Below are 24963 nucleotides of genomic sequence, written 5' to 3' on the forward strand. Positions count from 1 at the left end.
GCCTGTTCAAGTGCCAGAAAGCAGAAGAAACTACTGTGTTTTCCTGTGGTTATCACTGCTTTCAGATGGTTTCAATGCTGACATTCACTCACTGCTTTGCAGCCTTACAATTAAGTGGAAATCCCTGCCTGGTGAAAATGCAATTAGCTTTAAGAAAGCCCTCAGAAAGTCACTGCAGCACACCGCTAGTTGAGAAAGGCTACCCTGATGCTTGGTTAATGTCTAGATTTGGGCCCAGAAATTTCTTTTCCCACCTGGGAAGATTTCATCATGCTGCAACAACCTTCTTTTATTCCTTATTTATATCATGGATGTAATAGCTTTGTCCAAATGAAACCAAAGGAGATGTTTCATGAATCAGCCAATCTACTTCATTAGATCTAAGAATTACATTCATACCTGCTTCCCAGAGATATCTAATGAATACTTAGAAGGCATCCTTCAGTATGCAAAACAACTGACTTACTGAATTCTTGAAGCATGACACTGTCTTGCCCTTCAATTTGTCCCCAGATCTTATGTTAATGTCCCGAAGGCAGCACTATTTAAGGAGGTCTGCTGGTGCTGCAGGCTGATGCGGCGTTCCCGATCCCTCCATTCACTGTGGCTAATTTGAGCCACGGCAGTTCATTGTACAATGAGCTTAGTCAACAGCTTCACACATAGCAGGCAATTCCATTAATATTCGACAGTGACAATATTAAATACTTAGCTCAGAAGAGAAATATTTGGCCAAGGCTGCTGCATAATTATTAGCTCTGACACTAAAGTCCTCTGGAGTTTCAGCTCTGTCTACTGGTCCTAATAATTATAGTCATTTGCTGACTGCGTCTAACTTAATGGAGGTTGGTTGCTCTCAGTTAGGGGGATATTTTTCACAGGCAACTTCTAAAGTTCAAGGTACTTAATTACACGCCGTTATAGTGAGAAAGACAAGAAGGAAGTTGACAAACACTCCTTCGACAGAATTACATTCCTTTTGTCCCTGCTGTGTCTCGAGAAGCTGGTACAGAAGAGACGAAGACGAAAAAAGAAACTAGCACCCGGCGGTTTTGAAGTTTCCCATGGAATTAGAAATGCTGCTTATGCTGTAGCTGCTGTGCTTTTTGCTGCAGGGGGCCACAGTGTGATTTCTCTGCTAGGGAATTAACAGATAGACTGAGAAAACAAGAGTTTGGGGATGTTTCCTATGACAGAAATGGTTTGCGCAAGAGCTGCAGCAGATCTGGGAGCTATAAAAGACTGCAGGAATAGCTGAAGGACCCTAGAGCTCAGCTGTACAGACACACACACTCAACAACATGTATTCTGAGCCTGTGCACTGCCCCCTCCATCAAGAAAGCCCTATCTGTGCACATGCAGCTGCATTTTAGCGCAACACAAGAGTATGCAAGCAGCAGCTTGTGATCCTTGCTGCCTCATCTGCCCCTGATCTCTTAAGGCTTTCAGTAGGCCACATTGAGTACACATCTCTGAAAACACGACTTCCCTCCTGTGAGAAACAGACCCTTGCAGTCAATGTGCAGCTAGAGAGAACACCGTCCTTGCACTGAAGATCTTGTGAAGCAATTCTACAGGCAGCACTTATCAGCTGAGCAGTACACTGGAGAGGCAGGGGCTATGGGAAGCTAGATACAACTGACCCTATGCCGGGCCAGGAGCTCCAAGCAGGTACAAGACTCCAGGCACAGAAGACAACATTATATGAACACATGTAAAGATATGATAAGAAAAGCTTCTTAACTGAGTTACTGAACAAACACAATCCAAGATCAGTTTTACACTCTTTTTCTAATCTTGCTTTAAAATATTTACTCCCAAATGATGCTGTGATTACCAGTGCTGCACGGAGGCAACAGGAAGCTTCCTAATTCCTACTAGCGGAGCTCAGTGACCCTCTCAAGGTACTTTGCCAACTCAGTGCCTTTTTACCATTGTCTCATGCTGCAAGTGACAGTCTAGCACTTGCAGTACAAATCTAATTTTAAAAGCATGCTTTCCATTCATTCATTGCTGCTTTGATTTATTTTATTAGTGAGCTTCTTTGTGTGGTGACAGAACTCATTACAACCTCCATAAAGACAATTACCAGTCCTTATCTATAAAACTGGAAGAAGGGGGGAGAGGGAAAGAGCGTGACATGCATTGGTAAAGCATAGCTAACAAAAGCATTAGAAAGTTAAAGGTCAGGTGAATCACATCCAGAGGTCTGTCAAGGAGTAACTGCTAGTGAAGCAAACCCAAAATAGCTGAGAGGATGCTTCCACTCAGTGATATTTGGTTGATTTCAAACAAGGGTACAGCTCACACCAGAACTTACACTGCTAAAAACACAGCTTTGTCAGACAGCTGAAACAACACTGGTCTGTGGGGCAGCACCTTGTGCCTTCATGGTAACGCTGACTGACACTTACTGTGCTCTCGTCAGGCCAGGCGAACCAGTTTTGTGTTGCTTTACAGCAGGGTGAGATGGTGCCTCATCTCCCTGGCTGACACGACTGCAAACATCAGAGCCTGAACTTCATGCAGTTAATTTCAATCAGCCATTTACCAGAATGCCGTAAGAACAGGAATTAAAGCTGGTCGGGCAGACAGTGCTTTATACAATGATCTAATCAGATCTCATTAAGAGAGAACAGGAAACTTCTCTTCCTCCTCAGGCACCAATTTTACCAGTCTACATGTTGAGCTAGGAATCTCAGAGCTGACAGAACTGCTAGAATTAAGGGAAAGCCTGCCTACACTGAGGTCAATGTGCACACTGCAACAGGTTTTTCTTAGGGCACAATCTCAGCCTAATAAAATAAACATATAAGGGAAGTAAAATAACAATACCAGTGATATTACTCCCATCTTCTCAGTGGCCTGGAGAGCTGTAACTCCATAAAACAACTCAAAAGCCTTTGACTCAGCTAGCATGCTATCAAAGCACAAGATAATATGCCGCCTATTCTCTACATGGGAATGTTATGCTGATCCAGTTCCCTTCCTGCTATGTCAGAAAACAATGTCACGTAAGACAGCTGAACCTCTCCTCTCAAGCACCCAATACAATACTGCAGTTGGTGTGTGAACGCAATTATCTGGGTATACAACGTTTATGGTTTCTGTGATGAGGCAATGCTTCCCAAGAGAGGGAAAACACACAAAGGAAAAAGTCAAGCCTTAAAAAGAAAGCTGCTTCTGCAAGCCACAACAGAAATAAAGACCACGGAATGGAGCAATGGAGAGAAACTGGCTTGTCGGAACACATACTGGAAGGTGGGAAGAAAAGGACACATCAGGTAAGTCAAGGGGGTTCTCTGCATAATAAGGTAGGTGGGAGGATGAAACCAAGGGCAACCAATAATGCAGGAAGATCATAATCCTCAGTTTTGTAAGCATCAGCTATTCTTGCAGCTGGGACTTACTGCTCTATAAGAGATTAAGGTAGCTCAAAAGGCACTGGGATCTATGTGTTTGCACAACGCCTGCTCTCACACAACGTACACCAGCATGGCCCCTCCTCACCGTCTGGAGTATCTGAGAGTAATGACAGCAGTTTCCAGTAATCGCCTTCCAGAGAGTGGAGGGGTCCACTTTCCTGCTGCTGCTTGGCAGGAGGCTACTCTGGAGCCTGAACCAAGCGCACAGTGTGAACAGAGGCCAAGAACTCAAGTCGATGGTCTGAAACTGATGGCTGCATCACCAGTTAGGGAGGGAGAAGGAAGGCACCCCATACTACAGCTGAGAGCTTTAGAATTGAGCAGCATGTGCTGGCTTAAAACAACCAAAAAAAAACCCCAGCAGGATGCCTGGCCTGTTTCAGTGTGGGCAAACGTGAGCTGCTGGAAAGTGGTGTGAGGATGTGCCTGGAATAAGCATTGGAAGCTCACAATCAGCACTAACTTAATATACAACTAGAACCGCTGTCAGAAGTGATCCCTTGGCAGCTGCACCCTGACCACATCTACCCTGGGCAAAACGTGCATCAGAAATGTGCTGCTGACATGGGGCAAAGGAGATGTGTATGTGAACAGAAGCTACAGAGCACTTGGATCTGTTGGAAAATAGGTGACATGTTTTATACAAACCATGTTGGTGCTTTGGGAAAAGGATCTGGAAAAATGCAATGATCTACAGTCACCAGAGTATGCGCAGTGGATGTTTAATATTGCTGAAGCACAGAGTGATGCCCAGGAGTATTGACCATCTCTTTTGCCTTTCCCTTATCTGTTCTTCGCAGGCCAACTGTTGATATGGCTTGTTTGCACCAAGCCCTCTGCATTTTATGAAGGCTTTACAATCTCTAGATTACAAGACAAACATTTCTCAAACTGAAATGATCGATCACCTAGCAAGGGATGTCCAGATTCTCATTCTCTGCTCTTGAAGTACAACGTACAAATAAAGGACTCAGAACCACTCAAGGTCTGAGGTACAAAGTACATCTGTATCTATGCCTGTACAAGTCAGAAACATCACTTTTTCCTCTTCTGTTTCCCCATACCCAAAAAATCAGAGACTGTATATTTAAGGAAGAGAGGCATAAAGCAGTTTAGTGAAGACTGAGTAAGCCAAACAGGATAGAATCTACAAAAATACTGGAAGAGAGGCAACATGATCACAAGTAAAACAGCGGAGATAAGTGCTGTACAGGGTAGCATTTGCAGTAAGGAAGAGTTTAACTGCTTCAGAGATACCGCTCCAAATCAAAGCAATAATCTCAAAGAAAATGAAGTGGTTATGAAGGCAGCAGAATGTAGGATTATGCAGGAACATTGAGAAAATCAGAGCTATTAAGCTGTGTTTAGAAGAGGAAAGACACATTGTCACTTGGGGTATTCCGTTTTGCTCACATCATTGCAGAAAGACACAAAAAGACCAGGAAAAACCGTAAGAGAGCAGAGGTATGGAAGTGACTCCCAAAACCAAAAATACCCCTCAGCGGAGCCCACTGAACAGAGAAACTACAGCTCTAGAGTGAGGAGCAGTGGAGAGGAAAGGTACCAAGTGCCACACAGAAATGGCTGTGCAAGCTTGTTTACCCTTTCTCCAAAATACAAGCATGTATTCAAAGGTCAGCATCTGGCAATCCACTGAGATGGATGGTGCTTACAGCACTGATATGAATGGTGCTTACAGCAGGCAGCTCTGCAGAGCCGTTTGCCTGGAGCATCCTGCAAGCAGGGTTCAGGGAAAAGTGAGGCTCATCTGAACAAGGGCAATGCCTGCAACTAAAATGCAAGACTGAAATCTTCCTGTTGCATCTGGTGATGACCTGAGGCAGGAAACCCCCTGACCTGTAGAAGTAGTTGGTTATAGGCACTGAGCTATTCTGGATATACACAGGTCAAGAGGAGGAAGCAGCACATGCTTTCTTCTTAAATACGGAATGGATACATTGATTCCATTTCTAATTTAGAAATTGCTGTTTTAAGGGATTGAGAAGACCCAGAAAACTACAAACCAGCAGTTGTGGTTGGAAGGCTTGTTTCTAATTTAAAGTTAGCCTACATTTTTCGGTCCCTCCAGCACGCTACGTTTTCTAGTGATGGCTGGTGTACGCATTTCATACAAGGAACAAGGCTTCTATCAATAGTTTGATGCATCCTCCAGCTAAATATATTAGCCGAGGTGCTAAACACTGATGGTGTCTCTGTCAGCTTGCCTTCAGATGGAAAGTTTCTTCTGAGAAGGAAGCAGAGCCAGGTGATGACAGAAATACGTATGATCTCAAAACAGAAAAGCAAGAAGCTCCTAAATAAACTTCATTTCCAGTCTCTCAGCAACAGAGCCCCAGGTTTTAAAATTAAGGCAGAAAACCTGTAAAGAACAGGTTTCTCCGTACATGGCCCAAAAGAATATGCTTAAGGAAAACAAATCCTGCTCCTGGTGAGGCTCGAGATGGCGGCATCTGATGCAATGGATCAAAGACCAGCAGCACAAAAGAATACCTCCACCCACAACTCCCAAGCCAGGAATGGGTTCTTTGTTAAAGGTCTGCTGTCAATCTGGCACCCTTAGAATCTGAATTCCCATTAGATAATAAATAATGTGAAAGCAGGTACCCCACATCTAAAGCCAGAGCTCTAAATTATTTGACAGTGCCTCTAACTACAAAATCTCAGTCTGCTTCTAAAGGTAAAAACGTGGCTCTGAGCTCGCCAGGAAATGTCATAGCTTCATAAATTCTGTGAACAAACCTTCTATTCTTGCAATTCCAGCAGAATTATTACATCTATCAGCCACAGATGAATGTATCAATTTATCTTAATTTCTGAAAATACACTGAGCTTCTTTCAGTTAAAACTTCATTTTTTTCCCCTGTTGCACAATGAAAGAAAAAGGGGGTCTTTGCAGAGATTAATTAAAGCCAATTTATCCCTCCATAAATTACCATCTCTGGACTGAAATAAACCACTGTGTTTCAGAGAGGATAAGCAAACAGATGAATGAAGTAGTCTTATTTCCTGCAGATCGAGCAGTGTGACTGCCTGCTGTGGCAGTAGAGACAAAGGGCTTCCCCAGCCACTGTCATCACTCTTAGAAACCAGCATTTCCTAAAAGGGCCAAGGGAAAGAGACTGAATATTGCCATTGCCTCCCCTGCAGAGAATGACAGCGTTACACAATTTCATCACATGCAATACAAAGAACTGGCTCTAACTGCAATGACATCTCCAAATAGGGTACCCTCAGCCCTCCCTTCCTGCTACCACTACAGAGAAGGGAACTCTGATGCGACTTTGTTACTTTGGGTTTGCTTGTGAGCAAACAATGGCAGAAAAGACTTTGTCTTCAAAACAGTGTCTCTTTTTCCCTATCATTCGCTGTACAGTAAGCAGCACACAGTGGGTATACACGGTAACATGGCTGGCTGAATATAGCTGGATATGCCTCTGAATTGCATGGAGGCATTGGGATTTAGCAATCTGTTTTGTAAGAGATCAGCCATGACTCGTTTGTCAGGGGAGACATGAGGAGTTATAGCTGCTGAAGCTAAACTGTGCCCTATCTGCTGCCACACTGCTACCATCTTCTGGCCCCATGCAGAGGTCAACTAGCTTAGGTCAGTAGCATCCAGACACCTGTAAGGTTATATATTTAACCTGTGAAAGAGAAACCACACAACAGCCCAAACAGTTTAATGCAGAAGTCTTTACTCAGTTCCCTCTAGGCTATGGAAAGGATTCTCATCAGTGAAGAGAAAACGAGCCATCTGCCTTCAGTGGTCTGGGATATCCCAGTGAGTTTCCTAGAATGGATTTCAGAGTGCCACATCCAAGGTAACACAGGTACCAGAGGTCTCCATGGGTCACAGTGACTCATTACTATTGGTATGCAGTTTTGGCTGTCTAACTCTTTTTTTAAAGCCCTCAACTGAACAGCTTGGTCAATCAGTAAGTGACAGAACTGTCCCCAAGCCAGGCAGTTAATGATCTGAAGTCATTGCCAGCAACAGTGTTGTTATTCCAATTGTTGAGTATTTCTTACAGGGTAATTAATAGTCTCAGTTCCTTGCAGCCAGGAGTCAGATGGACTGACTATAGACAGTCCGTTACTCTCATCTCTGGGAATTCAAGCTCAGGACTGAGGTACATGGTTGGACAAACACTGAGCTGACAGAATCCTCCTCCCCTCAAGAAGGAGGGTATTTATCATTTTGCCAGGGTGAGCAGTAAGAAGCCTAAAGCCAGACAGCTTCACACAAGCTGACTTACCCTTGCTGTGAGGAGCGTATGCACCTGAAGCTCTGACCAAAGAACAGGGGACACCCCACTAATCATGCTCCAAAACTGACCCTTACAAATGACTGCTTGCATCATTGCTGTTTCTTCTGTGTACTATCTTACTACTCCCAGCTCTTTCACCTTTAAGTCACACGTAAAAGCAAGGACAAAATAGATTATTCACATTCTGCGCCTCAGAACAATTCTTACTTTTCAAAACAGAAGTAATTTCCAGAGAACATAGCTCACCTTAAAGGATATTTCATACTGCTCTCCTCCCCATATCTCCAGACCTGCATCATACCCTCCCAGCTCCCAGAACCACTTTCTATCGACTGCAAACAGTCCTCCAGCCATTACAGGAGACCTTAAGGAAAAACCAGACTCCATATTACAAACACATTCAAAGATACAGATCTCTGGCTAAACATTTAAAAAACAAAGCAAGATTTGACAAATACTCTTTTCACCACCCAGTGTTCTGGTGCCTTTGCAGCCCTATCAGAGCATCAAACAGTTGGTTTTGCATTATCTACCACTTCTCACTTGCAGAGGAGGAGGACCAGACCAGGCTCCCTCCAGAACCAGTCAATGCCTCTCCTCCAGCAGTCAAGAGTTCACCATTAAGTGACAAGATATAAGCTCTCCCATTGGGACCCATATGCTGCACATGGGATGCTGTGGCTCAAGTCATTGAGCTTGACCTCAAAAAGTGTTATCGGGGTTTTTTTGGAACACTGCGTAACTATAAAGGACAGCAGAACTGTCTCAATGTTGGCAAGCACAGCAACAGCAGAACATAACTTGAGCACAGATTTACTTCTGCAATGCACTGCAATCATCAAAATTGCTGTAATTATACTGCTAGTTTTTCTTCTTCCCCCACCTGGGAATGACATATAAGCTGCCATTGGTTTGTTGTTTTTGGCAGAGCGTTAGGGATACTAAGTTATGTTTGAAAGATTTCAGTAATAAATGACCACATTAAACGCTACACATTACAGTTTTAAATGAAATGTTAACTTCTGTGGGAATTAAGGCGGCAAAAAACAGCAATGAAAAGGAGAGCGTTCACAGCTACTACACAACACATTTCTTTTGGACCAACTAAACGAACAGCTGCCAAAAAGCAAGTAGCTTAACACCAGCTTCTGACTTTTACTACACTGAGGCGTAAACCAACCCTGTAACAGGGTGTTCTTTTGTTAGCCAGCTCTTAGCACACTTCGTTTCAGTAACTTACTCAAAGGGATCACTGGGATCAAGTTTCTGTAACTCAGGAGGAATAGGGATCCTCTTGTAATACATCTCCCAGTCAAATGCACCTCGCATTGCGTCTCCAGCCTGAGTCTCATATCCAAAGTGGTCATGATCAATAACGTCAATCATTGGGCAAACGATAGTCTTGCGGTTTCGGGCAATACGATCTGAAGATTGGAGAAACATGTTAGAAAACCTGCACCAGCTGGTTCCTTTGACCATGAAATGACAGAAGAGAGCATCAAAACACAAAGTTGTCCAAGAATGACATCGGTCCTGTTCTTCCCGTAAATTCTTTGGGGCAGATGCTCCAATTTATATCAATTCATCTGGTATTTCTAAATTTAAGTATTCAAGCTTGAGCTATTGAGATAAAAACAGTAAGTACCCATGCTACAGTGTCCACTACTGTGAGAGCGGTGAGGAACACGAACAGGCTGCCCAAGGAAGAGGTAAATGCTCCATCCCTGGCAGTGTTCAAGGCCAGGCTGGACAGGGCTTGGAGCAACCTGCTGTAGTAGAAGATGTCCCTGCCCGTGGATGAGCTTAAGGTCCCTTCCAACCCAAACCATTCTGTGATTCTATTATCATACAGGAGCAGAAAAGAAAGACACAGGCACATTACCACAGATACCTAAACTGCCAAGCTGAAAACAGACATGCTGTACTTAGTGAACAGTCCTCATTTTAACGAGCAACTGGGATGTGAACCCTTTCTGCACTGATTCAAAGCCAGGGCAATAGCCCATCGTAGCACCTACCTTTAAACTGCTGTGCCAGAATGTGGCAGGAAACAATCCAGACTAATGGTGTAACTACTCTCAGCAGGCTCAAGAAATGCAAGTGTACCTCCTCCCCTCAACCTTTTCTTCCAACCAAATAATACAACACAGGATTAATTCCTGCGTAAACATCTGGAACTTCTTAAATACTTTATTACTGAGATGGTCTCTAGTTGGAAGTTAACTTTCAGATTGGAGGCGACAAATGATGTTTCGGCTTCCAATGCACGTCTAGCAAATCCTTTCTATGCTTTAAAATTAATGCATACTCTACGTGTTCTCATTTAAATGGCATTTGAGCTAATTCTGTCCTCCTTCCCCGGGGCTCATGAAGCAGCAAATGTTTTATACCATTGTCAGATACAAACTATAGTGAAAGCAACCATATATTACCATCCAGCAATCCTGCTGACAAGTGTAACTAGTTTCTCTTAAACCTCCCCTTGACTATTGGTGCCACAGTTTATTTGACAAAGTCAGACCTCGGAGAGCTTTAACAGATCACTTGCAATAAGGCTGTGAAGGAGCTTGGTACTGGCCAGAGGGATGCAGGTACCAGAAACAGAAGGCACTGTCCTTTCAATTAGTCATCCCTGAAAACAACAGACATTGTAAAACTGATGCCTCCTTAAAGATGAAGCACTGCCTTAGAAAGGACTGCATATGTTCTACAAAGACATACCAGCAGCTGTCATTCACAAGAAGTATTTTCCACAGGCTTGCAGACTATGAAGTTAAACATAGTTACATAGGAGAAAAACAATACCTAAAATCTACTTAAAAACTACATGTAAAGATCTTTTCTGTTTCATAAAGCCATTCCTCTCTGCACGCTGCTGAATGACCATGCGAGAGCTTAGCCTTCTAGCAAGATATAAATTACTTAAGATTTCATTTAGCAAGGAAATAGAAGAATATAATCTCTGCTTTTTAATTAAGCAAAGCATTTGATAAGGTTGTTGTACAGTGCAGGACTCTAGAACGGAAAAAATTAAAGGCTACCAGTTCCCAGCAGTTCACCCAAGTCTTGTGGTTGGTTTGGTTTTGCTTTTAAGACATTTCATCTTCCACTTACAGCATGAACGAAAAGCAGAAGGTGCCAGCTCTTTAGCAGTTCAGTCTTCAACCACGTACAGCGCGACACGCTTACCTAGCAGAGGCGGCAGCCAGTTCACATTGGCCTCGCAATGGGAATCCAAGAAGGTGATGACATCCCCTATGGCCACAGAGGCCCCCAGCATCCGAGTCCTTATCAGCCCTTCTCTCTTTTTGGTTCGGAGGATTCTTACATTTGGGAACTGGGCCATGTAATCCTCCAGGCGTTTCTTCAGGTGTTCTGCATGGAAATGAGAAATTCAAACACTGTAATGATTTCTTAAAAATGCTGTTCCCTCTTTACCAGAAAGAGATGTCTCTGGAAGTATGGCCTGAGCAGCTAACCAATGCAATAACAGGAAAAAGGAAGAAAGAATAATTTCCTTTAAATTCAGGTTTAAACATAACTGCTTACCCAAGACTCCTGAAGATGTCCCAAAACCTTAGAAGCAGTAAACAACAAAAAGAGGAGATAGATGGAAGAGTGAAGGATGGAAGATGGAAGATAGGAGAAGATGGAAGAGTGAAGGATGAGAAAGAAAGCAGCAGAGAAAGAGGAATAAGAAACCACACAGCAGAACTCTGGGAGAACTGTGGAAAACCAATGTAGCTTAGAAGAGACACAGGACAATTTACTTTCAGAAGTAAACACTCAACAGATTTAAGCTGCTTTGGGTTTCCTGAAATCATACAACATCGCCATCTACTCATGCATAAACAAACAGCAAAAAGCCTACTCAGCCATCCCCCCAAGCCAGCATGGCAGGCATAGCCACTGCATGTGTCTGGATGGCTTCATTAAATGCTTATCAGAGGAGATATTTGCATTTAAATACGGAAATATTTACGCTACTGAATATGGACTGGAGCCACATCTGAATTAGCACAGGCATTTGTAGTCACCACAATTAACAAGAATTCAAACAGGGGAGCTGCAGAAGATTACTGAGCAATCAAAACAATAGACAGCTTGTTTAGAAGGGGAAAGAAAAAGCTTGGTCTACATAAAGAGTGAGGGGCACACAGCTGTCTTTACATCAAAGAGTGAAGCACCAAAGAAAAACCTAAAAATAGGCTAAAAGCTGATGCTGGCCTAATCGCTAATGGGTTGATCTGTGGGCATCTGAAGTTTTGACTGACTTGACAGCAAACCCCATTCACAGCGTGCCAGGGACTGTTCATTAATGCACCATCCTATCCACAGCCATCAGCAACCGATCAAGGAAACGAGCTTTGCTAGGCAAAAGCTACTTTGTCAAATCTAAGCAATTAACTAATCTTAAAATCTCACACAACAGAACTTGAATGGAGGCAATCATTCAAATACAAATAACCTCACAGGCTTATTTGCTTGACTACAGGGAACACATCCACTCCATTGTGTATAGCAGAGTCTTCCCTGGCTTCCAAAGCAGCTATGAAAGGCAGGGGCTGAAAAGGCAGCCAGTGTGAGAACACCCTGAACAGGGCACCAGGGAAGCCAGGTATTGGAATAAGTCTCTAAAAAGAGCAAAGGGGCAAATAAACTTCACTAAGTTCTAAACTCTCCCCGATGGCGCTGACCCAGCAATTGTGCTTCAGGGTTTTATCAGAGTTTTAGCTACTGGAGTCAAAAAACCGGGCAGAGTCCCTATGACTAACACACAACCTGCACCTTCCCTTTGAAGCAGCCATCACCTACCTTCTTTCAAAGATCACCCAGATCAACTTTGCTTTTGAGGTATTCCTAGCTAGCTCTTTGCCCTTTTCAAAGCTTTATTTAACATCCCCCAGGACTTCTTTGCTCACAAATGCATTTCAGTGTTTTGCCTGACAAGTCTAATTGTCCCACAGTATCTACGTAGGCTTCCCTGCTCAATAGAGCTCTTAGTGCTTCTCGCTGTCTAGCACGCTTTTCCATCATCCTTTTCAAGTCTCTTTTGAATAGATCCTCTCAAGCAACCAGAAATTTTGTCCACTCAATTATAGGTTTTTGAAATAAGGGCCTTCCATAGAAACTAGATATGTTATTACTGCAGCTGCCTTCATCCTGAAACAGTGGGTAGACTCAACAAGAACAAACAGAAAAGTCACCACCATTGTCAAACATCACAGCTCATCCCTCACCATTGTTAGTTTATCACAAAGGATTAGTTCAACAGAAAAGAGAACAAAACAACTCTCACTTCAAGCATAAATCAGCTAAGCCCAAGATGGAAGGTACACCTTAGTGAATCTACCCAAGAGAAACATGAGAGTGGCTGCCAGTGCTCATAAGCAGGTATAGGAAGGAGGTAACCGTCACACAGATGCTCTGGGTCTGATTCCCCTAACAATAGCCACAGATTTTATAGCACTTGCAAGATCAGACCCCCCAATATTTAAATTATCTAAACCAGACCTACAAAGTCTTAAAAAAGAGTCTTAGCAAGTCCTATAATAACCAAAGCACCAAAGGAATGGGAAATCTGTGTGTATTTTCTGCAACTCTTATTTTGCTAGAAACAAGAAAATGAGACTATGAAAGATCCCAGAAGTTTGTCTTCTACCTGTATACTGGTCATTTTAGGTTTTGGCATCATGCACCTTTCTGAACTGTCCTGGTTTGGTGTGTTCTTTCATGTGGGTAGCACCTGAAGGCAGCCTAACCAATTCCTCCAAGGGTCTGAGCATAGCCTACTGCCAGGAAACACAAGCAAAGCTTTGGTACTGGTCTCACACAGGAAGACACACACCAGCAAGTCACACACCAGCAAGTGAGCAAAAGTCACTGGACTTGGCTGTATTTGTAGTGATGATGACGGCTGCTCTGCTACACACCAAATGAAGACAGGTTGATTTGTATCTATTAATGAACAAGCAGTTAAGAACTGAGAGAATTCCCCATTTTCATGGCATAATAGGAGAAAAGAAGGGATAGGAACCATAGAGTTCTCAGGTGAGTACTCTGCAAAGAGACACCAAGAAGTCTAATCCACTGACTTCCCATTCCATTCCCAAATGCTTGTTTTGCTTCTTTAGCACTTATTTACTATGTTTCCATAGTAAAAAAAAAATACCAAAGCATTTCACACATGCAGCACAGGCCCTGCTCTGTGTTGCACTGTTAAGAAATATCTCACACATTAGGAATCTTCTTATGCTTCCGATGGCTGGAAGAAGCGAGGAAAAGCTGTAAGTACTCACTCCATCAGCACCCATGTGTGATGCAGGGGACACATGTACCAAGTCCTTGAAGCCAAGAGCTATGATGCTCAGATGAGCTGCTCCCAATCACTGCAGAAAAATCCATGCTTGATCATTGCATTTCATAAGGTTAAAACTGATGTACCATGAACCGCAAGTGAGCAGAATTTATCTTATCTACTTCCCCTTACTAAAGAGTCACAGACTGTGAAGTAACCTCACCAACAACATATAAAACACAATAAAACATACTTTTCAAAGACAAGGCTTTCTTATCTCATTATCCCTGTGCTATTCCTGCATCCAACCTGGCCTCCAAACACTCAGAAAACAGTTACTTCATTCTATTACAAATACTGTCACAATTAAGTCAAGTTCTGCTTTTAAAAGAATATCTCAGGAAAACAAACAAATAGCATTAACTGCTACAAAATTTTATGAGGCTTTAAAAAATATATTATGGAATCTTGTCACACTGAGTAATTTTTATTACAAGGGCAATTTTCTTTAACGAAAGTTGTTAGGTGAACTGGATGGATTCCAATGGCTGTGCCTACACTGGGCAAAGGAAGAGAGTCCAAGCATATAAATGAGAGTAAGATTATCTGCAGATTAAAAGCTAGGCTGGTAGCTTGCTAACAGACTTTGCAATAAACTTGATATACAGCATATACATTAACAGTACCAGTCAAGAACTACTGCTTTATTTTGAGCTGTAAATAAAACTGTGTGAAGATAGCAGAGAAGCTTCAGCAGCCTAACATAAGTGGTCCCAAAGCTGTCAAAATAAGACTTTTTTCCCCCATATGAAATTCCTATGGTGGTTTTACTGCACTTCATCCTTCTGGCCTCATCATCCACAGGCTGCTGCCAGCAAATTGGATGCCACCAATGAAACCAGAGTTTCCTCTGCCCTGCAGTATCCTGCCTTCTCCTGACGTGCTTTGCTTCAGTGTACACTCGAAAGGCTGAGGATATGAAGACAGGAGAGCCATTGCACTCTGGAAATACAGGGAACCTTCCCCCTCCTGCCGAAGGGCACATGGCGCAGGCAGAAAGGACTGGAGCACCTGCAGAATTCCCTTTCAAGCAGACAGGGATGGTTTCCCTTCCCTGCAGGCTATTTTACTGCTTTCCAACCACCAAAACCTGCAGTGCAATTGTTCACCTGTTAACAGGTTATCCCAGCTCCCCATACCTACCCTCCCACATGCAGACACGCTTGTTTAAGATGACAAATGAATCCATTCATCTTTACTTAGATACTCAGCCCTAACGTGCTGTTTAACAATTTAAGAATGAATTAAACTTCTTCCTGAATCCATCACAATGTGCAAGCCAAGCCTCCCTGAAATAGAAAGCTCTACATCACTGAAATTAACTTCTCTCCCTGTTTTGGTGCAGACGAGCAATCCTTTAAATAGCAGAATGTGCTGTTATCCGAACAGGCAGCATTTACACCGGTTTTAAATTTCTTCCAGTGCTTTCACGAGCTGATCACTGAAGTTGGTTGGGGGATAATAAACTGATTTAATAAATCCTACTATGAACACCAGTCCCAATAATAGCAAACTGATTAAGCGAGTGACAGCTTTCCAAGCTGAATCTTCTTGCAAAGAAAGACAAGACCTTGGAAGGGAGAGAATTAGTATCTGTTGCTTCACTGATTACAGTTCTGTAGTAATCTCTTGAAGGGAAGGAGGTCCTGTTCTCACTGCCCATTCTGTATCAGTCTTGGGGCCCAGCACAGCCTCACAAACAAAAACTGGGTGGAGGAAAAAGGGTTTCTGTGCATGGGACAATAGCTGAAAGAGTAAAACCCATACAGCAGTCTTTAGATTGTAACAAAGACCAAGAGTTGGGCTCCTCAAAATCTTCCTTTCTTCGCCTTCTAATGTTTTAAAGCCAAGCTTCCATTTTAGGAACAATGAATGCACAAAGGTGGAAGTGTGGGGCTAAGAAATAAGCCAGACTGCAAGTTACTGGGGCAGAGGCTGTGCTATGTGCTTTGATAAACTCAAATGCATTAACTCCTGCTGTTTTGTCTGTATCATCAATCACATCCCGGATTTGCAAAGGGAACTTTCTCACCACTTCCTGCACCCTACAGCATATATCCGAACCCTGCTCAGTTATGGCTTCAGGAGATACTAGTACTGAATGCAGAGTCAAAGGTGTAATCTTAAATGAGAAAACTGTACATTTACTAGCATTTGCATAAACACACTCCCAGACCTTAGGGAAAGTTTAGTAGGCTGCATTTCCAAGCAGGAAAATACATAGGGAATAATCATCTCAGCTACAGCATCACCTCTTAAACTCTCAGGAAAGTTTCCCTTGTAAAGGAAGTCTATTCCAATTGTTTCTTCCTGAGGGAATACAGAAAAATCCATTTACTCATCTTTCCTTTATGCTGTAAGTTTTAAACACCTTTTACTCATTAGGAGCAGTGAAGCCAACCTGTGGTGTTATGCATCAGAGTTCTTAAATCCTGCACACCGACTCCCCGGCCAACCCACAGCATCAGTTTTTCCTCCTGTGCTATAAGCCGTATTTCCCAGGGGAATCATTCTCATCAGTTTACTCTTCTCCCTTCCCATTTCATTAAATATGTATCAAGATTAAAGCATCCACTTAGGTTTTTCCTCTTCTGTTGACTATATTTGATCTAAAGAGGTGATTTTGTGACTCTCAGTGATTTTCCTTGTTGATTGCTTTTAACATCACAGAGACTGCTCTGCTGACACACAAACTCTGCAGGTTTTGGCCTATGTAGCCTCTGCAGCTGCTGAAACAGGAGTGAGCTCCTTGCAGCACACTTAATATTCAACTCAAGCTTGATGTAGCCATGGTGACTAGCAAGAAGGGCATTGCTGTCCCAAATACTGCCTTCAACCCACAGTATCTGTGCCTTCATCTTAAGACCAAGTAAGTGGTTTTGATTATGCAGTTGTTTAACCAAGAGAACGCCTGTGCTCCTGCTTAATGCTACCACACTTCTACTAAATTGATGAACACTGTATGGGCAGATGAAAAACATTAAGACAACCCACCATATCAAAAGCATCACCACTTCAGCAGTCTGAGGCTAACACACCACATACCAGTTCAGGATCCTGTGAATTTATATTCCTCTTTCCATAGTAGAGTTACAAATCATGAGAGATCACATAAGTCTTTAATTGCCTTTAATCTACATCACTGAGTGCTTTCTGAGCACTGGAGAGACAAAAAGGAGTGCAAAAGTGTTTCAGAAGTTCGCTCACAGGGCAGAATAAACCCAACTGAAAATTACTCCTCTGCTACCCATGGGCACAACCGAGTAAGCTGCTGTGACTGAGGGGTGTTTGCTTCTGTTGAGCATGTGAGTACACATTCACTGTTGATAGCTATTTACTGGACTGTATATCATGACATGAACCCAAAGCCTACAACTGACAGCAAGAGAAAGCTTGCCATCATTTAGGGAGATGCAGGCGGATGAAACGTTAAGACATTTCAGGCTGTAACATCACGGGACATATCAAAGCTGCAAGATTAAAGCCTTAAAAGTCACTGAGATTTTCTGGGGAAAAAAGCAAAAAAATACATGAAAAACCAACCCAAACCAAACCAGTCCTCAGAGATTCAGCTTTGCCTTTATCAGCAGCATTCACGCACAAAGAATTTTTTGGCCTGAAAGTATCTGCTCTGTGCAAACCAGCAGCAGAAGAAAGATTCCAGAAGGAGCACAAGAATTAACTACTTCAGAATTTTGTCTTCTTAGAGACTACTCCATTAGGTCCATGATGTAACCCACTTGAAAGTTGCTTTGATTTGGTAGGAATGCATCCCTTTGGAGTCCAAAGGCTTTTATCTCAAGTGGCTAAGTGAGGAAGAACAACTATGAAGCCTAAAATTAATAGCACAGCCCTACAAAATCTCTCCTTTGGCATTGCAGCCAAATGGAATACTGGAAAGCTAACTGATAATCCCTCATTCCTACAATAATGCTCATACATTAATAACCATGAATGATAAAACAAAAGCACATTTGTCTTGTAGTCTGTGTGTCAGAGAACAGAACACAAAGCATTTGGGAAATTAAAAAATTACCAATAGAGCAGGAAAAATACGGACACCTGATCCGTGGAAACAAACTCTGGCATGCGAGGAATACGTTTTACGAACTCACATTTTTCTCTCCTAGGCCTCTTTGTCATCAGTTCCCAAAGCTCTTGTTTACTTCATTGGCAAGAAACGCAACTATCACAATAAGTTAGTGACATCTGCCAGAAAGGTCAATAAATCTATTAAATCCTGAAGCACAAACCCAGGACTATTCCCTGCTGTACTGATACTGAAACTAAACCATCTCATGGACAATATTGTTCTCAGCTGACACACTCACTTTAGCTGGATGGGAGAGGGGAGAGGGTAGTACCCTATAGCTGAAGGTACCCTGCTTTTAGATCTAGAGCCTTGGCTTGCACCATTCAGCAAGGTGAACTGTGTTCCACTGGAGACATCAATGCATACTTTGCTTGTGGGAAGTAGGCAACAGCAGTCCTTATGACATTTATGAATAGATGCTACAGTGAGAGAATGAGTGTGGCATCTCTTTACTAATACCACTGCAATTAAAACTATATGGAAAAGGCATGTGTTTTAGATTATCCACTTTTATTGTTAAATTGAAGCAGCATCACCTTTCCATTTTCCTCAAACTGAGGAAGTTTCCACCTTTATCAATGTCCCTATGTAGAAACAGCTGCTTTGTCAATACCACCCAAAATGCATGCTCAAACAGCAGAAACTATGATTACCAATAATAGACATCACATATGAGCACTAACAGAGGGTATCTGAATCACATTTCTAATTAACATCTATACAGAAGCAGCTGTAAAGCATTAAAATGCTGATTTGCACTGCAGCTGGCAGATATCTCCATCTTTGACTCCTAGCAGATGAGGACATATACTTCAAGGTGAGGAGAATAAAATTAAAGCTGTTTTCCCAAGAAATTCCACTAAAAAACACAGGGTTTCTTAGTAGCAAGCATCGCAACCAGATTTATTTAATGAACTGTAATGGAAACTCTACTCCTCAATTCTCTATTTAAACCTTAGTTTGCTGGACATCCTTCACTACACAATAATTAGCTAAGAGGTCATAGTAAAGCAGACCTTTTAAAGCCACCTCATCTCCTTTCTAGAAGGATCTTTAGCCATAGCAACTCAAAGTAATAAATACAAGATGATGAAAAGTAAACCGGTTAGTTAATTTAAGGCAGCCACCAAAAAGCTGAAGTGAACAACTACGATGAGCCCTCAGGTCCCTTAAAACACTAGAGAATGTATTTAATACTCTCCAGCCAGTGCCTAATGAACAATGCAGGGTTTAGATATTCCGTTAGGAAGGGTATACACAAGTACAGAAATGGTGTTTGGAAATGAATACTCCAAAAAGGAAAACTTAGAAGTGAATCCTGTCCACATTTCACTATGGATCCAAAGCAAACTGTCGCTAAGAATTGTCTGAAGTATCCCATGCCTACAAGACACTGCCAGAAATGGAGAATAACACATTTTAATTTCATAAACAAAAATTGGACATCTGCAGCAGGTTTTATTTATTGCTCTATTTGGTGCTCACTAGAGAACAGAGTATTGGTGAGCTCACAAATTCCCTCCTACACCAGAAGGTACAGCTCTGCTGTGCTACCTGCAGTCACACTGGAGTGTGGGTAACAAACATCACATCTAGGCTATGGGTCACAACCCCTTAAGTGACTCTGAAGCCTGTTTCACTTTGTAAAGTTTGTGCCACTACCAGAACTGGTGATATTCACCAAAGCCAAGTCACTTTCTGCATGGAAAAGTGACACTGGTATTGGCTTCCATCAGAAGCATTTTGACAGTGAGATTCTTAGAACTTGACTGCAGCCTACAAATTGCTTACAGGAACTTCATGATGTTAAAGCACCAGACAAATGCCCAGGTCCGCAAACAGAGCACCAACAAAAGCCTGAGACTTAATGAGATGCCGATATCAAAATGAGTATGTTTCATGACAGAGAATTTCATTCTAATGAAAGTAAAGAGTACATTTGTTTCCTTCCAAGTCTCTCCACCTAGAGCAAACCTTTCCCCACATACCCAAGGGGAGATCTTGTTGACAGTTAATCCAAAGCTGTTATGAGAGTCTAATCAGACCCGAGATAGTCTGCAGTGAGTTCCAACAGCAAGGGAAAAAGCTATTGTGCCACTTAGTTTACAAAAATAATCTTTTTATCAGTTGTTTGAGACAACAGTGACCACAACTTCTAGAACAGACCTTGAAAGCTACATTAAAGGAAAGGCTGTGGAAAAGCAGAGTTGCCAAAAAAGCTTTTTCTTTTTTTTATTATGTTAAGGTAAAAGGCTTTCAAAGAACCATATGCAAAATTCTGTAAGAAAGACTGTCACCACTTGGTTCTAAGCACAGTCACTCCATATATTCAGAGATGTACTAATAACCAGATGTACTTCAGCACATTTGAGAGAAAAACCCCCTACTTCTACAATGCATGTGCCTAAAGATGAAAAGATAATCTCTTTAGCTGCAGAAATCCTTTACTGTTCCATTTAAAGATCAAAAAGAACTCAAGTATTAAACCTTTTTCTATTTCAGATACTAAGAGCATGATTTCTTTCAATTAAGGTCTGGCAGATGTGGTTAATGGAACCGCGCTGTATTCGCTATGTACCTGATGCTGCACCAAATGACACATTACTCACCCCTCGCCTTCCCCCTTCAGTACACTACTTAGTGACTTCTGCCCTTCAGACCAAATTATGCTGCATGTGGTCCAGCCAAGTAGCCTTACCCACATTTGTTTTTCCATTCAGATTATCCCAGAATTACTTCTGCTGCGATATAAAGAGATTTAAAAAGTCACTGGGGATTTATCTTACAAGGGGAAAAGAGGGATTTGGCTGTGGCTCCCTCTGATGCTCAGTGAACAGCTGGGCTCTGAGACTCCCCTGCCAATAACTGTCCAAACAAGCTACAGGATGCTGTAAGACAGCACAACGGTGCAAAGCAAAGGACCAGCCCTATGTGAGGGCAGAGGGAAATGCTGGTCAAAACCAAGGGCTGAGATGACACTGCTCAGGGAAAACACCCCCAGACTCCTTTACTAAAAGGCCTAAAAGCCTCTTGCTGCCTTTCAAAGATGAGCAGTGGCCATGTGCCAGAGTGTGAGCTCATAATGCTTTGCTGTCTCCCAAACGTCAAAGAGCTGCTTTAATTTTATTACACAAAGTCCTGCTGAAAACACGCAGCGAAGGAAAAAAATGAGTAAAAGTGGGGAAAGAATAGGAAAGATTTTGAAATGGCTGAACAAATATTTTCCGGGCTCCTAAATAAGCATAATTTTCAAGAATTAAAATAAGGCTCAAAGAAACGGCCATCCTGGAAGAAAGATGAAGGTTCTGAAAACCAGAACCTCCCTAACAGCCCCACCAAGGGAAAATGAGATCCCATAACCTTGCTTATAACAGAATTTTCTCCTCAAAGCCAACTATACCCAAGTTTGTAATGCTTCTAACACCCTAAATTATACTGTGTTTAACCTAAAAGCCAGAAGGTTGGCTTTGCAAATGTCATTGTTATATTGGGTTAAACGTATTCAAGTAATTCAGATGAAACTGTTCCTGCCTCCCAGTCACAGACACAGATTTTGACTGGTTACAGTAAGAAGGATGGTAAATCCTCACATATTGCACTGTATGGACACACAGTGCTGTAAGGCAGATGGCCCAGCTGGGTTCACACTTCCAGAACAATCCTTATGGTTGGAGAATGCAGCGTTTTCAGTGCTGCCACATTCAGGTTTATTACTGTATCAACATAGTGCTTTGCATGTAACATTGTGCTTTAGAGATGACGACGGATGCTGCGGTATTCTTCAACTGGAGACAACAGTTGTTCTAAAATACGGTCATTTAAACAGATGTAGTCTTAAAGATGAGTAAGAACAGGCTGTCAGTCAATATGCAAACAACTGAATGATGAAACATGACTTTTATATGAAATACAAGCACAGCCACTGACTTCTGCCAAGCTAAGCCACAGGATAATCCCAAAGCACTTCTGAACCACTTGTATGGTACGTACATTCTCCTCTCTGTACACAGCTAATCCAGGTATGTGGTAGGATGTTTCTTTTAAATAACATTCAGCAATTAAGTCACAGCCTTCCAGCACACAAGAAGTTTACAATGTCTTGAATTCAGTATATTCGATTGCTGCAAGGATGAAAAGTAAAAACCCTGCCATGCTTTACATTAAAGAGAGTACTGAAAAATACATGTCTGTTTGCTCCAGGTAAATACAAATCCAAACAATTAGTGTAAGTTTTAGAGGTATCAGTGCTCCCAAGGCAGTTATGCCTTTTGGTCACTTGACAAAGGAATTATGGCACTGGGGCATGCAGGATGCTCACACAGCCCATCTTACTAGGTCTACTATTCCAATATGTTTGGATTCCCTCACTTTTGTTTTCTTACCTATAAAAAGCATCCTGACTTTAATCACTGCCTCCCATAACATCCTTACGGACAAAGTGATGAAATCTGAGCTAGATAAACAGTCAGTGAGGCAGTTGGAAAAGTGAGCTCTAAGGGTTGTAATCAGCAGCACCAAGCTGAGCTGGAGGCCTGGACCATCACTGTGCACCCCAGGGGCCAATATCAGGGCTAATATCACTGCACATCTTCATTCAAGACCTGGATGACAGGGCTGAGCACACCCTCAGCAGGTCTGCAGATGATACAAGCCTGGAGGCACAGCTGATGTGCCACTCACAGGGACTTGGACAGGCAAGAGAAATGGGCCAGAAGGAGCTCATTAAATTCTACAAAGGAAATACATATTCCTGTGCCTGGGGATGAGCAACCCCATGCACCCGCATTGACTGGTGCATGGAGCTTTGCAGAAAAGGACCTGGGTGTCCTTGGACACAACTGGAAGTACAGGAAATACTGTTTAAACATTTCCTTTTGTTTAAGCTAAGTCACTAACAGTGACTGAACAGAACAGGTTACCCAGATTTCATTACAGGGTCTCCATCCTTAGGGATTTTCAAGTCTTGAGTGAACAAAATGGAGAAATCTGCTGTAGCTGAGCAGAGGGGTTGGGGTGGATGATCCCTGGACATCCTTTCCAACCTCAGGTATTTGTGATTCTGTATGTGTGCCAGTCCAGCCTCCACCTGAAAGAGATCTCTTCTCCAAAACAGACACGAGAGAGGAGAGTTTGACTTCTGTCTCTCACCCAGCAGCAGTACATACTTGATGTTCCACTGCTGTACAGAGCTACCAATTATGTATATCAGGTGAAAAGCAAACAACATTTAGACAAGCACCCTGCACAGACAAAGTATGCCATCCTCTGCCCTCGGTTCCTTCAGCTAAAGGCTATTAATTTATCTAGCAAGAGAAAGAGGACAGCATGTTTATTCATGCAAACACAAAGCTTATACAACAGAGGTGTCCATAGACTACAAGAACTAGACGGAGACCAGCAATCTATTTCATACAAGACAGAAATTAGAGGAGGACAGCTCAGTTTCTCACACCTGGATTCAGGCTGTAGGTCTATGGACTGACAGAGACCCTGAAGAATCAGGAACTGCTTTGTCTGTTGCCTGCTATCAATAATAAAATGCCTTTAGAGCCGGTACAGAAACCTGCAGTGTTACAAACGGACCTGCATTTCAACTTCTCTTCCCCTCCTCCTGTTTCTATGATATAATAAAACCCACTTACCACTCTGCTGCATGGTAATTAAATAATCAAAAAGCAAACAAATTTCACATCTGACAGTCCCCAGGAGAAAACCGATACACATGAAAAACACATTTCAGTTTACTTAAAGCCATTCTGGTAACAGCAAGCTCAGAGGGATATAATTAGTACTCTGCAAGCCAACATTATGAAAAGGCTTAATTTAACTGAGATAGGAACTGAAGAATAGCTATAGAAATGAAAAGTGAAGCCACAAATCCACACATGACTGCCATAGCTAAGCATCTTTTATGATCAGGAATTCTAACATCGTACTTCACATGTACTGCATTCTGATTTCTTCCTACCCAGACGGGTAGGTGCTATTCTGGACCACCCTCAAACAGCTCAAGTTAATCCCTGGAGGTCAGTCTGTGGGTCTTCAGCAGTTCCCAGTAGCATGCAGGAAGAGGCAGGCAATGCCAGGCAGGTTCATTCTTACTGTCCAGCAACAGTCTGTTGAATTAGTGCCTCCTTCTTCAATACAACCTATATTCTTCTGCACATTAAATCCCTACAGTTGTCTTCAAATGCTTATGCCCAGGAGAATAAAGTTCTTCTATCACAGACATTCCAACTAAGTTAGTGAGGAAAAAAGCATAAGCTGTTACAGCAATCTTCATAGGAATGCTACACTGGTAATATCGACTATCAGAGAAAGTAGAAAACAGCCTCACAATATTTACTCTGTTGTGACCAACATGTGCACATGCTGGAAAGCAGCTTCTTTTAAGGAACTTTTAATCCAACCTAAGAAGGGAATCCCCATAAAGAAAGAACCAAGCATCAGCAAATACAATTGCTGGAGGTGACATGGTCGGCACCTCAAAGCCAACTAGATGCCTCCACTGTACTGCATCACCCTGACCCAACCGACAGGCAGCCATTCCCAGAGCACTGTGGCCTGTGTGGAATCCAACCCTAAATTTGTTTGAAGGTTGGATTTTGATCATTTGCATTATATTACAGGCATGCAGAAAAGAATTCCAGAGGGCAAGTTGTTCCAGCACAATGTGATTTTTCAAATACAAAGCAATTCCAAAACACAGCTCGCAAAGCTTTTGCTGCCGGCTGTTAAGATTCGCTGTCATCAGGACAGCCTTTTCTGGTTGAAAAATGTTTATTGCTAAAGGTCACA

The 24963-nt window shown here is 42.4% G+C and overlaps 1 protein-coding gene across 1 annotated transcript in view; it reads right to left on the reverse strand.

Annotated features, from left to right (window-relative positions):
- Positions 1 to 24963, reverse strand: part of GALNT10 (polypeptide N-acetylgalactosaminyltransferase 10) — a 79425-nt gene that overhangs the window by 6942 nt on the left and 47520 nt on the right. The window contains exons 5-7 of the mRNA XM_065690323.1: positions 10904 to 11089; positions 8955 to 9138; positions 7961 to 8078 (exon numbers count right to left, since the gene is read on the reverse strand). Coding sequence (XP_065546395.1) covers positions 7961 to 8078; positions 8955 to 9138; positions 10904 to 11089 — 488 coding nt within the window. The remainder of the gene's footprint in view (positions 1 to 7960; positions 8079 to 8954; positions 9139 to 10903; positions 11090 to 24963) is intronic.

This window comes from Lathamus discolor, chromosome 10, assembly GCF_037157495.1.
Source record: "Lathamus discolor isolate bLatDis1 chromosome 10, bLatDis1.hap1, whole genome shotgun sequence".
Taxonomy (NCBI): domain Eukaryota; kingdom Metazoa; phylum Chordata; class Aves; order Psittaciformes; family Psittacidae; genus Lathamus; species Lathamus discolor.